General features: G+C 33.5%; 1 protein-coding gene and 1 non-coding gene across 2 annotated transcripts; one reads left to right on the plus strand and one right to left on the minus strand.

Moving 5' to 3' along the window:
* Nucleotides 1-450: 450 nt before the first annotated feature.
* On the plus strand, nt 451-10,119 carry Smp_159810 (MEG-2 (ESP15) family; the record flags this gene model as incomplete). Its single annotated transcript, XM_018789564.1, has 10 exons — nt 451-617; nt 1,933-1,947; nt 3,012-3,026; nt 4,061-4,090; nt 5,089-5,106; nt 6,456-6,481; nt 7,424-7,444; nt 8,241-8,259; nt 8,760-8,774; nt 9,969-10,119. 10 exons carry the CDS (start codon nt 451-453, stop codon nt 9,979-9,981), a joined length of 339 nt encoding a protein of 112 aa, XP_018647429.1. The 3' UTR covers nt 9,982-10,119.
* Nucleotides 10,120-12,136: 2,017 nt separating this feature from the next.
* On the minus strand, nt 12,137-12,207 carry Smp_tRNA_01880_Pseudo_TTG.1.1. Its single transcript has one exon. It is a non-coding gene (tRNA).
* Between the last annotated feature and the right edge of the window lie 292 nt (nt 12,208-12,499).

Genomic DNA, 12,499 nt, shown 5'->3' on the forward strand with positions numbered 1-12,499 from the left:
ATTTCATAGAAAGTAATGAATGTTTGACTCATGCAATTACTTCTTTATGACTTGTTGTAAATAGCTGACAAGTTAATGACAAGCCTCTTATTGTTTATATTTTATTGTGTCTACTACTTAACCTAATCACACCATTTGAAGAATCATGTTGGAGCGCTTAACAACGTTTGACAGTCTGTATGGTTCAAGGGATGAAATGCCGACTCAGGAATCATGAAAGAAATGTGACTTACTAAATCACATGTCATGAGACTCACTATTGAAGGTCAAATTCTAACACAGAATTGGTGATGATTCTACAAAGAAAATGCTGGCAAAATTGTTGAAATAGAGTCATGTGTTTGAAAGTATGGAAAACGATATGATGAAAGTTGTTCAACAGTTATTCGAAAATGTACGAGTTAATTAATCCGATTAAAATAATGCACTTAATAATCACATGAATGTCATATGTACTGTCAATCATTTACCTTGCTGAATAGAGACTATATAAGTAATGTAACAAAGCAGTCAAAGCATCGTCTTTACAACACTATGAAACTATCGGGAGCAAACTGTTTGGTGGTCTTCAGCCTACTACAACTTCTTGTGGCATTTTCACACTGTAAGTTGATGAGGTTTTGTAGTTAGAACGATGCAGTATTTATTAGAATGATCACTCCCTTTTTCAATTTTACGGTTATCATATTGACCTCTTGAAGAGTTTACGCCTTTTGTTTCCGTTCATAACCACAATCGTATTTAATGAGACGTAGTTCCGATGGACGATTAGCTAAGATATGTACTGCAGATTGTTTGTACTAATACAAACTGTCTAACACGACTGTAGTTGTCAGTGAAATGGTATAACCGTTCTCCGAAGTTACAGATGACATTAATCGTTTATATATCTGAATGTATATGATTTGGATACAAAAAAATTTCATCATACGGCGAATAACATCGATATATATATATATAGTATTACATTAAATTGGATCCTTATTAGGCTTTACTCACACTAACAAGAATATTTATATGAATACATGGAACTACTAAACTGAATATAAAAGTTTATGAGTCTGTGTTGACGGTGACACATTTTTTCATCAGTATACATAATATTTGAAAAGAATGAAATTCTAGTGTGACGACAGGTTAACCAGTGGTCGAACGACATGACGTCAAAACGTAGACGGCTTCAAAATAAGAAAAATAGACGTAAAGGATGTTGAGAATAATAATGGTAGTTTTAATTCAAACCTGGATATACATTACGTGTGGTGAATCCACTGAAATATTATTTCACTTTGCAACCGTATTACTTTGAAAATGTTTGTGAATGTTACCTGCTGAAATGCACCTTTTGGTCATGAGACAATAATGTGAATTCACCTTGAAGCAGTCAGTTCTAGAAATAAGTTTGTACGAACTCACTCATTTTGATATATTTTCATCGTCAGGTGATATTAATGGTGAGTCACGTTATTGATGTTTTAGTTGTCCTCTGTAAACAACACCCACTTAGCTAAGTTTTCAGCGTTACAATCGCCTTGGCGTTCTCTTCACTCATATATGAGAACATAAGACAATGGAATAAAGGAGTACATAAAGCGCGATTTTTCAGATATAACCAGTTGTTGTCAGTTTGACGTAGTTTAATAATTTATGATATTGAATGTCATAAATATAATATACATATTAAATAATAAATGCAACTTCAGATAGAAGTATTAAAATGTACGTTAGTCCGTTGGTTTGTACTTATCAGTATTGCTTGTATTCCACCAAGTTTATTGGTTGCTTAGATCTCCCCACATGTTATATAGGAAGCAAACTGATATTATCTTCTGATGGCAAAACAATTTTCAAAATTTTCATGTTGTTATCACCTTGTCTGGAAAATATTATTGAATGAAACACATAAACTTTTATTTTGAACACTATAAAAAGCCATAACATGCAACAGTAAGTTAAACAAATTGACATGGTATTGTTTGCTTGTATAGTTTTATTGTTATTCAACGACTGCAATTGGTCAGTCTCTTGTTGGCATATGTGCATCCTGTGCAGATCACCTCGATATTGCTTTCAGTCACATGCTTTGTAAGCAAAGATGGCTGGTGGCTGGCAGTGGAATCCAGGACGCGTGTTCCGTCTTACCAGAACTCAGTAGCTAAGTGAATAACGCGATGGTGTTTGAAGCAAACAGAGATGGTTTGGACGCCAGAAGTAAAAATCAACTCTGGGATGCGGGTACATCCAGTTGACGAATTCCAAACAGGACGAAACGCGAGTCCTGGATTTCACTGCTAGCCACGATCCATATTTGCTCACAAAGTAAGTTAAGCAATTTTAAAACGGTATTATAATGCTACGGAATACCAACCTTTTGAAAGCCAAGTACACTTTATACAAGCAGTAGAATAATCTGTCCAGTGAATTCGTTTAGTTTTGAGAATTTAGTCAAGCAGTTGATGTGCGTTGCAAAGGAGCTCACAACTTTCACGTTTCCGATGAATCGTATGAGATGCGTTAAAAAATATGTAAGTGTACACACTTAATGATTACATTGTCAGTATTGATAATGATGGTATGCAAAGACTTGCAAATATTCTCAGCCCTTTTCAAATAATATTGACCTTTACGTTGGTGTATCGGTAGTTCTTGAGTGAATGAATCGCGCTAACAAACATCGGTAATCCACTTTATTTGAAGGACGTAATTAGAAGAAAATGAGTATTGTGAATACTCATGATCGATCATTGTTTCTCTGACAAACAATCAATAAAATGGCTAAAAGTTCTTAGCAAAAAAAAGCGTTCACCTTGTTTTCGGTTGTAGATGTGGCAATTTACTTGAGCAATGCGTCGTTTTGTATTGTTCGAATTCATTGTTTAGTCAATTCACGTTAGTCGTTCAAATCTAACAATATCGGTTTGTGACAGAATAAAAATGTGTAAAGTCAATTGGTATGGAACATTTCTAATTATTTGCCTTTTGCTTTGAAATTTATTTATTATATTTCACAGAGACAGTTTGTTGCGGTACGTCTAATCTATAATGAAAAGCTTCTGACATCTAAGGTTTCCCACTATGCACAAATTCAATAAAGGGGAAATATACAACTTAGTAGATTTTAAAGTCTGCATTTATTCATAACCTGAAATAAGTTATGGCTCTGCAAAATTTTAAAATAGAATGGGAAGAGGTAACTTTCATACGGTAGGCAGACTTCAACTAACGTTTTATAATTACTACTTTGAAAATGAACATGCATTCTAATGACCATAAATAAGATGTTTGTGAACGATTCACTAATAAAGATTTTAATGATGAAGGCGAGTGATCTGTTAATTTTCGTTACGCTTAGACGAACAGATGTTCTTTAAAGTGAATTTCTTACTACTCGGCATATATAGATGTAGCAGGCAACCAAAATATGTGCTCATTGGTTTCTAACTAAAAATTTCGAAACACTTATATTACTCTTTTGTTAACGTTCAAGCAAATTTTATAAAATTTTCAGAAGTGATGTAAGAATGATGTTTGAGGAACATATCGTTGTAGCTAAAATCGTTCACGCTGACTGATCAATCTACCTAAGTTACGCTCCTCTGACTAGTGATGTTCTTTGTAAATCGATTAGTTACTGAACAATTTCCCTTTAAAGGATAACCTTCTTGATACTTCTTTTGAAGGCTTACTAACAGATGACTTTTGAAATATGGAGAGGAGAACATCGGACTCTAAAATCAACTGTCGTGAAACAAACACTGTATTGCACTTGATGAAAGAATAATCTACAAATCATCCACGGAGAGATATACTGAAAATTACTATTGAAGGGTATTCATTTTCGCTTATCACTGTTCTGACTATGTAATTATAGCGATGATTGTTTCCTTAGAGGTCGTTCTGGCAATTAGTTAACATGGCACTTACTATAAGAAATCACCAATCCATCATAGTTAAGCTAGATCAGTATGCCTAATATGGAATGAAGTCATCGTAATTACTAATAATTAACAGATTCATATTAGTATTGAACGACATATTCAATCATATTTACATTCCAGCATCAGAAGACGGTAAAAAAGGTTCGTACTGAGTAGTATTATATATATAGTATATTTTTATAGATATTCCAGTTTAATTTAGATTTGGTTTATTATGACATAATTGTCGACTTAAAATTACACTTATTGAAAGGTTCCCTATGTTGTGGTAAGTTGGTCATTCTTTGCAGTTATTTATAAGTTATTAGTGATTTTCTAACGACTAACTTAGTTTCATTAGGATAAATCAGGATGTATATTACTCTGGTAAGTGTAAATATCACCCGTAGAAAGAAAACACCGATTTAAAAAGTTCATAAAACGGAGTATTCTGCAGAAAGTATACCAGTTATGTGGAAAAGTATAGTTTGCTATCCTGTTATCAAGACTAAGAGAAATATCGTACTACGAATACGCGTCTTAGTAACTGACGTGAACAGTATCTTGTAACGTGAAGCTTTCATGTGAATTCGATTATAAAACATGGAACTTCGACAGATTCCGTCAATTCCTACTAGTTGATATTTATCGAATAATTGGTCAGTGAAAGTATTAAAGTGAATACAATTGTCCACTTGAGATCTATTGTCAATATCTAATTTTCGTAAAGAACAAGATACCACTTCATATGTTTTGATAATTGATATTTATTTGAAATAGAGTGTTTCCAAAAACTGTCTGTAAAACGTAGCTGCCGTCGAATAACATGAAGCAGCTATCCATAGAGCAGTCATAATAATTATATTGCTCTTTCTCCTGAAAGTAAACCTACATAACCAGTGCTAAACGCTTCCCTCGGATTAACGGAATCCTTGGTGACATACTTACACACTGTTTTGAATCCATCGCTTCCATTTGCCTACCATACGTCTCACTATTCAAAATTATTGATGGTCACTAGATTTAGCATGTTATTTTGCAACAAACCATTCCTTAATTTTCAATTATTTAAGGTCTGTTTGTTTCAAAGTATATTAAAGGGAGAGTTCGTTTTATCTTATTGTTCTATGACTGTAGATTATTGATTATCCTTTATTGTTCCCTACTTTAGAGAAAGATGGTTGTCCAAGTATGTTGAACAAATTTGTTCGAGGAACATTTTATTTGCAATTTCAAGTGATTAAGTTCTTTAGAAACCATAAGTCATCGGTGACAATCATATATATATATATATTCACCTTGAATTTTTCGACTGATAAGCAACTAACAGCTTAATTGAATTACAATTTCATAAAATGAACGAATTGTCATTCACTACGTTGTAAAGATAACTGCTTAATTATGGATTTTTACTTGAAGGTCAATCTCATTGCATATAGTTGATATGAACTTCGGCTATTAGTACAATATTTGAGAGTAGAAAACGAGTATTAGGAAGTATCTAGATTCATGCACTTGATAAACCTGCAGTATCGTATTTACGTGATGTCTTATAATGAAAATGAACCGACATTTTATCTGAGTGTTTATCAATTTGTTTCTGTTTAATCACTTAGCTGACCACACATTTTGAGAAACATAGAACTGGATGGAAAAATCTATTACTTCTCAGCTTGAAATATTTTGAGAATGCATGTAAACATATAATGATACAAGTGATAACGATTACCTCAATTTGTGTATGCTAAGATACTGCCAGAAAGCGAATTGTTCATTTGAAAATAGTTACATCTCATAAGGGGATCAATATTACAATCAACATTTTCATCACTACAGTTCAAACAAAATTGCAATCGGAACAAATAAAATGTACGAGAGCACAAAGGTGAGGATAGCCAATGACATTTTAATGCAAAATTACAGAATATTATTCGCGAATTTACATCATTTGTCCTTCACATTCTTTATGATTCTTCCGATTCATAATTCCCATCTAATTCCGTTTCTGTTTTCTTTAAGTTAACCTTCATAACCTTCTGCTGTCAGGATTTCTACTTCCCACTAGTGTTACATACTACTTATGTTTGTCAACATAAGTAGCATACACAACATAATGACACATTACTAATTAAACCCATCTAAAATCTCATAATCGTTTGTTTATGTACATTATCATCTCAGTTCCAAGTAAGTCTAGTCTTATTTCAAAACTGTTTATAATGATGACTGCACTATGAAAATTAGAATAATATGAAAATGACTGAGTATTTGTGATTTTACCTCTGTAATTGTCGGATATCTCTCATTCGCTTTCCGCTATCTTAAGAATTGAAAGGATACACTGACTATCTTTTGGGTCCATGACAATCATTCTGCCTGAAATATAGTAGATGGTTGATCAGAGCAGTTTCACTATTTATGTGTTAATCTAACACGTTAACATCTACTCTTAATAACATATTTATAAGTCAGTTACTTGTAAAGCACTACAGTCCCTCGAAAACAGACGAATTTCATTTTCTGTTCTAATTAAACAGGCACTCCAGATCTTTTGCTTGGAAATTGTAAGTATATTTGACATCCAATTTCATGATTCCCAGTTTATCAATCTATATCTCTTGTCGTAATAGCTGTTTTACCAAATACAAACGCCGGAATCTTGATGTTGAAATGCCTCTCAACTAGTATTTACGTAAAAGTAATCGCTTAAATATAGTTTGTGTTGTGCAGAGACGTAAATATGACGCAACTTTGCTTAAGTGACACTGCACACCGATGAAACTGTATCAGCATGCAAGTTTTCCTACAAGGGTGACGATTCAATACGAAACAAAGATAACAGGCATTTACAAAAACGACTGACCGAAAATTTATGCACGGTAGCTTATCCAGAGTACCACTAATATGACAGTTTACGTTGATTAATTCACACACTTGGACAATGTAGGTCAATCGCAGCTGCATTGATCAGCTCTTAGGCAGATAAGATTCTCTAGATTTCAAATGTAGATGTCTATTAGAAAAAAATATTACTCAGTGTTATTACGTAATGTCGAAACAGGACAGACAAAATGCTCAAGCAAGATAAAAAGAATTCATTTTATCTGATTTGGATCACGTTAATTTCTTACAACCTGTAGTATCTAAAAATCACAAATTAGTAAAATTTGTTGAAATTACTAGCATAAACGTGTCTCATCGGAATCTGTTATCATCACAACTACCAACTACAATTATTGCTTGACAAATATAAGAAAACCGAAACCAGTAAATATGTTCACAGTCAATAAGAAGACCATTCTTATCAATCTCGACTTTAAGTGTGATATGGCTTGATGGAGAACCATCAGAATGTTCAATCCGTGTTCTTCTTTCTTTAAGACGGTGAGCGGAAAAATAGCTATAAATAACACGCTTATATGAACAACAAACAGTAGATAAAAATGATTTTCATTGTCATCATTCATGGTAAACATGTTAATTTTATTTCTGATATCTCAAAACAGACCAGCGCCATCAACGAATGAGTGAGCATTGGTTTCATATTTACACTTATGATATCGTGCATATTTATCTGTATTATTCCTCATGACAGATGGAGGTGATCCATATTCAAATAACATGTATCTAACCAGTCCAATTTGAATTCTCTGTCATTCATTGCGTAGATCAGCTAATGAACACGAAGTTTACGAGTGAACAGGACACCCTATTAAAGCTAAGTGACTTGAATATACATTGATAAATATCAGAAATAGGATATTAGAGGCCAAAGTGACAGAGTATATCTCGTAATGGAGTTGAATCTGATGCACTAGGGTTTGTTTCACAAGATCGACAACTGCACATTTTTTGCGACATATGATTTTGTCTTTCATTATCGGTTATCAATATCATAAGTCACTAAGATTGACTTCGTTCTTTGAACATTGTTAATAGGTACACTAACACTGAATAAGTTGCACATTGGCTAATTCCATAACTGATCTGCTACCATCAGGAGAGAAACGGTTTTGCAGTCAGAAGGAATTATCACAGCCAGTATTGAGAGTCACATCGGGTTCAAATATCACTTCGGAGACTTGCTTGTAAGCAGTTAGGATTGAGGGAAGGTACCGTGATAATAAAGTAACCAATATCTTAGTACCTTTTTCATTCTGAACAGTATTAATGATTTAATTGGTGTAGATTGTAAACAATATTCAGAGTATTCATGCACCATGAAATCAATGATAGATACTTGTCAATCAATTATATGATAATACTGGATATCGTATTCTTCACTTACGCCGCACTCTATTTTAAAAAATATCGCTGTTCTAGAAAATTATTTAGAGGAAGTGTGTAAGTTATGTTCAATGTTCATCTTCAAAGTACACTTCTATTTTCATGTCAACATTTTTATGATCCAGAAGTTCTAAAACTAATTTTAGTTTGCTTCCATAACGTTGTGCAAAAGTTTAATAGATTAATTACTCAATAGTTTTTACTAAGTCATGTACGATTGTTTTACTGCCACCTAACAAACTTTGGGTGATATTTCGAGAGAACCTACAGGAAGGTATCAGTGAAATATAATGTCAATATCACCTTCTCTAAGTCTATCATTCCATTTTGGATGCAATGAAAATTTTATTTTCAGCCTTATTGATTTTGAACAATTATTATAATGAGTTAGTTCAGATTATCATAAAAGATATATGTGTTGAAGTCTGTCTTGTTTAGTTCCGTCAAAAAATATCGAGTTTCATTTGCACACTGAATTTCCGTACACTGAAGTCAATCGAGTAATCCTATTCATACTGTAATAATATTTCACACTTATGACACACCTTTCCATAGGCAAATATTACATATGTAAGTTTTATGGGGCGTTACAAATGTTTACTTAGACAATGTTAGACATGAAACTCACGACTGCTTCAAAAGTAATCTATAAAACAACTAAAGGTTTGCAAGATGAATTTCGGGTCTGTAGAGATTTCGATAATTTCTCTCTAATGTTGAACTTTATTGCATATATATTTGCAGAGAGAGATCTCAACTTTGGATTCTTGCAATTGATGCAAAATAAACCACAAAATAACTAGGTGAATAAGCATGGTGTCAAATTTATGAGATGAATGAATCAGGCACATTGTAATATAGTAATAAACGCAATCATGATTGAACGGTTTTTGGTGGATAATCCACAAGACGAAGCCTAAGATACTTATCTATTAACAACTGATAACTCTTATTTGTCGGCAGTTAGGATACACTGGGATTTACAACGATATACAACTTCTATCTTCCCTATCAAGGTAGCTAGTTGTTCCACCAGACTAATAGTTTCCATCCACTTTTTCAAGTATTCCGTATCTGTATACTGAAGTAGTTCATATGAAGTCTTATCGTTTATGTATTTGCTGTATTTTATAAGTAACGTAATTGCAAATAATGTAGAATAGTTTTCACATCAAATTTAAACAATTGCACAGATAATATTTGGACTTAGCTTCAGAGGTTGGGATAAATCACGCCGATTGATGAGTATGATATTACGATTTTCACCAACAAAGTGAAAAAAACCCACTGTTTTGAAGTGATATGACGTATAAATGAATGAGTGAGCTGTCGATTTATCAAAATGACATTGTGATAAGTCGCACATCAAGTTATATTTTTCCTAAATGAATATTTCATTCTGAAAAATAATCAGCGTTTGAACAGTTCGTCATTATATGAAGCAGTGTATGGATCCAAGGTGTAAATCGAACGATTCAAAAACGTAATTCAGTGTGGTATCTGTGACAAAGACGCATCACGATCACATTTCTTAATACAGTAACTAGAAGTGATATTAGATCACGATAGAGACTGTAGGGAAAACTAATTAAAATTCACATTGATAAGAAAAGTATGGGATACTCAAAAATCAAGCGATAGTTTCATTGCTCATAAACATTGTTCATACTGAAATGTCTGTTTACAATTAGTTATTCAAGTAGGAACTACTTGTATATGAACTATTTAAGAATGGCTTTAAAATGTGTAATTGTATTATATTTGTTATTACATTTGATAGAAATATCATAAAGTGCCGGAAAATTGGTTGTTCATGATTGATTACGTTTAAAAATATGCTAAACTGACCGACCGTGAATTTATGTATTTGATTTATTTGTACAACTTCAATAATAAAAGACGCTCGTAAGCTCTAATTCGTCTTTTTCCATTTCTTAAATATTGGATGTAAAATTGTTGGGGACCTTTTGACAGAGCATTGCATTCCACTTTTAAAGTTTGACTACGGTCGTATTTTTTGATTTTTTTGTGTGTTGTGGTACTTTTGAGCACACATTTATCTGCTGATCGTCTTAGAAAAATCAGAAATCACATAGAAATTAGGCATGCGGTTTAATGCAGAGTTGACTTGTTTCTGTTCTCGACAAACGATGGCAATTCCCTTTTAAATATACTGTCACAAAATGAATTCTTGTGTTGAAGCACTGAGGTTGCACTGAGTGGCAAGGAATGAAATCGTTTTGAGATGACTAATTTCCTTAAGATTAGAGGTTTATCATGTATATCTTGATAAGTGGCGTATAACATGATTTCCTGGTTCATAATTTTTTGACACAAAAGCAAAGTCTATGAAATATAAAAATATCTATAGATTTACATATATGTACATAAATAGCAGTAATAACAAATACTCCTTATAAATCTTTGACTACGAAAAGTTGCGTATCATGAAATCTCTGAGTATCTCAAGGTGTTAGCAATGTAGATGATCGTTTTGACAATGTACGTAGTTAGATTTTACTAACATGCCAAATTTACAGTACAATTGGTAGTCAAGATTGAGGTCATGTTTAACATCATTAGAAGACAAAATATAGACAAGTGTGTTAGTTTACCATACAGACTCGGAAAATAATACTTTCCAATGCTGAATCTGCCTCTTCTTCCGAATCGCCTGTGTTGTACTTCATTTTTCTTGTCATCTTCACTATTATCGTAAGAGAGTAAATATCTAAACTTAGACCAGATCAGATCAACAGCCAGTAGCTGTGTGTAATACTGACATCAATTTTTCATGGACACAATCCAATGTATGTAAGTTGTATGCTGACATAAAAACTCTTAATTCACGCAATTTTTCGATTAAGCAATAACTTACTAAAATTCCATATCAAGCACTTCTGTCGAATTTGTTGATTCAAGAGTTCACAGGAGAATAAGATGATTCAGCTATGTACACATCCTCAAAGGACATTACTTAAATCAGACGGGGTTTTTGTGGAGATTTCAGTATTGGTTTCAGTATCGGTTAAGTGCTCTGGCGCGAGACTGGTAGGTCCTGGTTTCGAATCTCCCGGGTGAGGGATCGTGGATGCGCACTGCTGAGGAGTCCCATAATAGGACGAAACGGCCGTCCAGTGCTTCCAGGTTTTCCATGGTGGTCTAGCTTCAATTGACCATTATTTCAACTATGTTAAATCAGATGATTAATGCGTGTTCTTTTGCGTTTGGTACCAGAATCCACAATTATAGATAATTAATAATTCCAGTGAGGTCGATTTGGCTCCAGTAATATAGACAAACGTAGTATATAATGGAAATGTTACCACAGTCTATAAATATAGATGATAATTATTTTATAGTTCAATTATCGTAACCGCAGGCGATTCAGAACGAGAGGTGTGTGTACAACAGTGTACTTATTAGCGGTTAACAGTGTCATACTATGTGGGATTTAAAAACGGAAGAAAGTGTGTTAAAGGTCATACACATGCACAACAAGTACAATCATTTTGTGATAAATGTACAGACTATGAAAATAGACAAAATAAGTGAAAACAATATCAAAAAGTATCTACAAAATAGGTTTGTTAAACCCATCTCCACATAACCCCCCTCTCCATGAGTGTCCGGTGTTAAAACTAGGTTGTAACACCCAAAACAACAGAAAATTTAAGAGTAGAGTACATGACAGTGATATACAATGTGTTAATGTACAGAGTTACGTGAATGTACTCGAGCACAACGAAAAGAATGAAAATACGGTCAGTAATTTAGTTAGCTGATAATAGTAAGGTGTAAAACTGTTGATAAACTCACAAAATAAAAATTAGATTAGCAGAGATGGATAGTGGCTAGCAGAGGAATCCAGGACGCGCGTTTCGTCCTATTTGGGACTCGTCAGCTGGATATACCTGCATCTCAGAGTTGATGTCCACTCTGGGACTCGAACCCAGTACCCTCGCTTCAAACGCCATCGCGTTATCCACTCGGCCACTGAGTCCTGATAGCCACTTGCTTGTGCGATGGGGTGAAGTTGAAATTCATTTTGGTATTGTTTGTTTGAATCTTCCCATCGATGTGTTAGGACTGCAACTGGTCAGTCTCTAATTGGCATATGTGCATACTGTGCGTATTGCCTCGATATACCTTAATTCACAAGCATGGTAAATTTAATGGTAAATCTAATTTGTTTTGTATTTTTCAAGAATTTTGTTATTTTGTTGTCTGAAAGAACTAAATAGTTGATGGCATTTTCTACATATATTTATGTTTAAATTCAGTTTAGTATTGTC

The sequence above is a fragment of the Schistosoma mansoni genome, assembly GCF_000237925.1.
Source record: "Schistosoma mansoni, WGS project CABG00000000 data, supercontig 0319, strain Puerto Rico, whole genome shotgun sequence".
Lineage (NCBI taxonomy): Eukaryota > Metazoa > Platyhelminthes > Trematoda > Strigeidida > Schistosomatidae > Schistosoma > Schistosoma mansoni.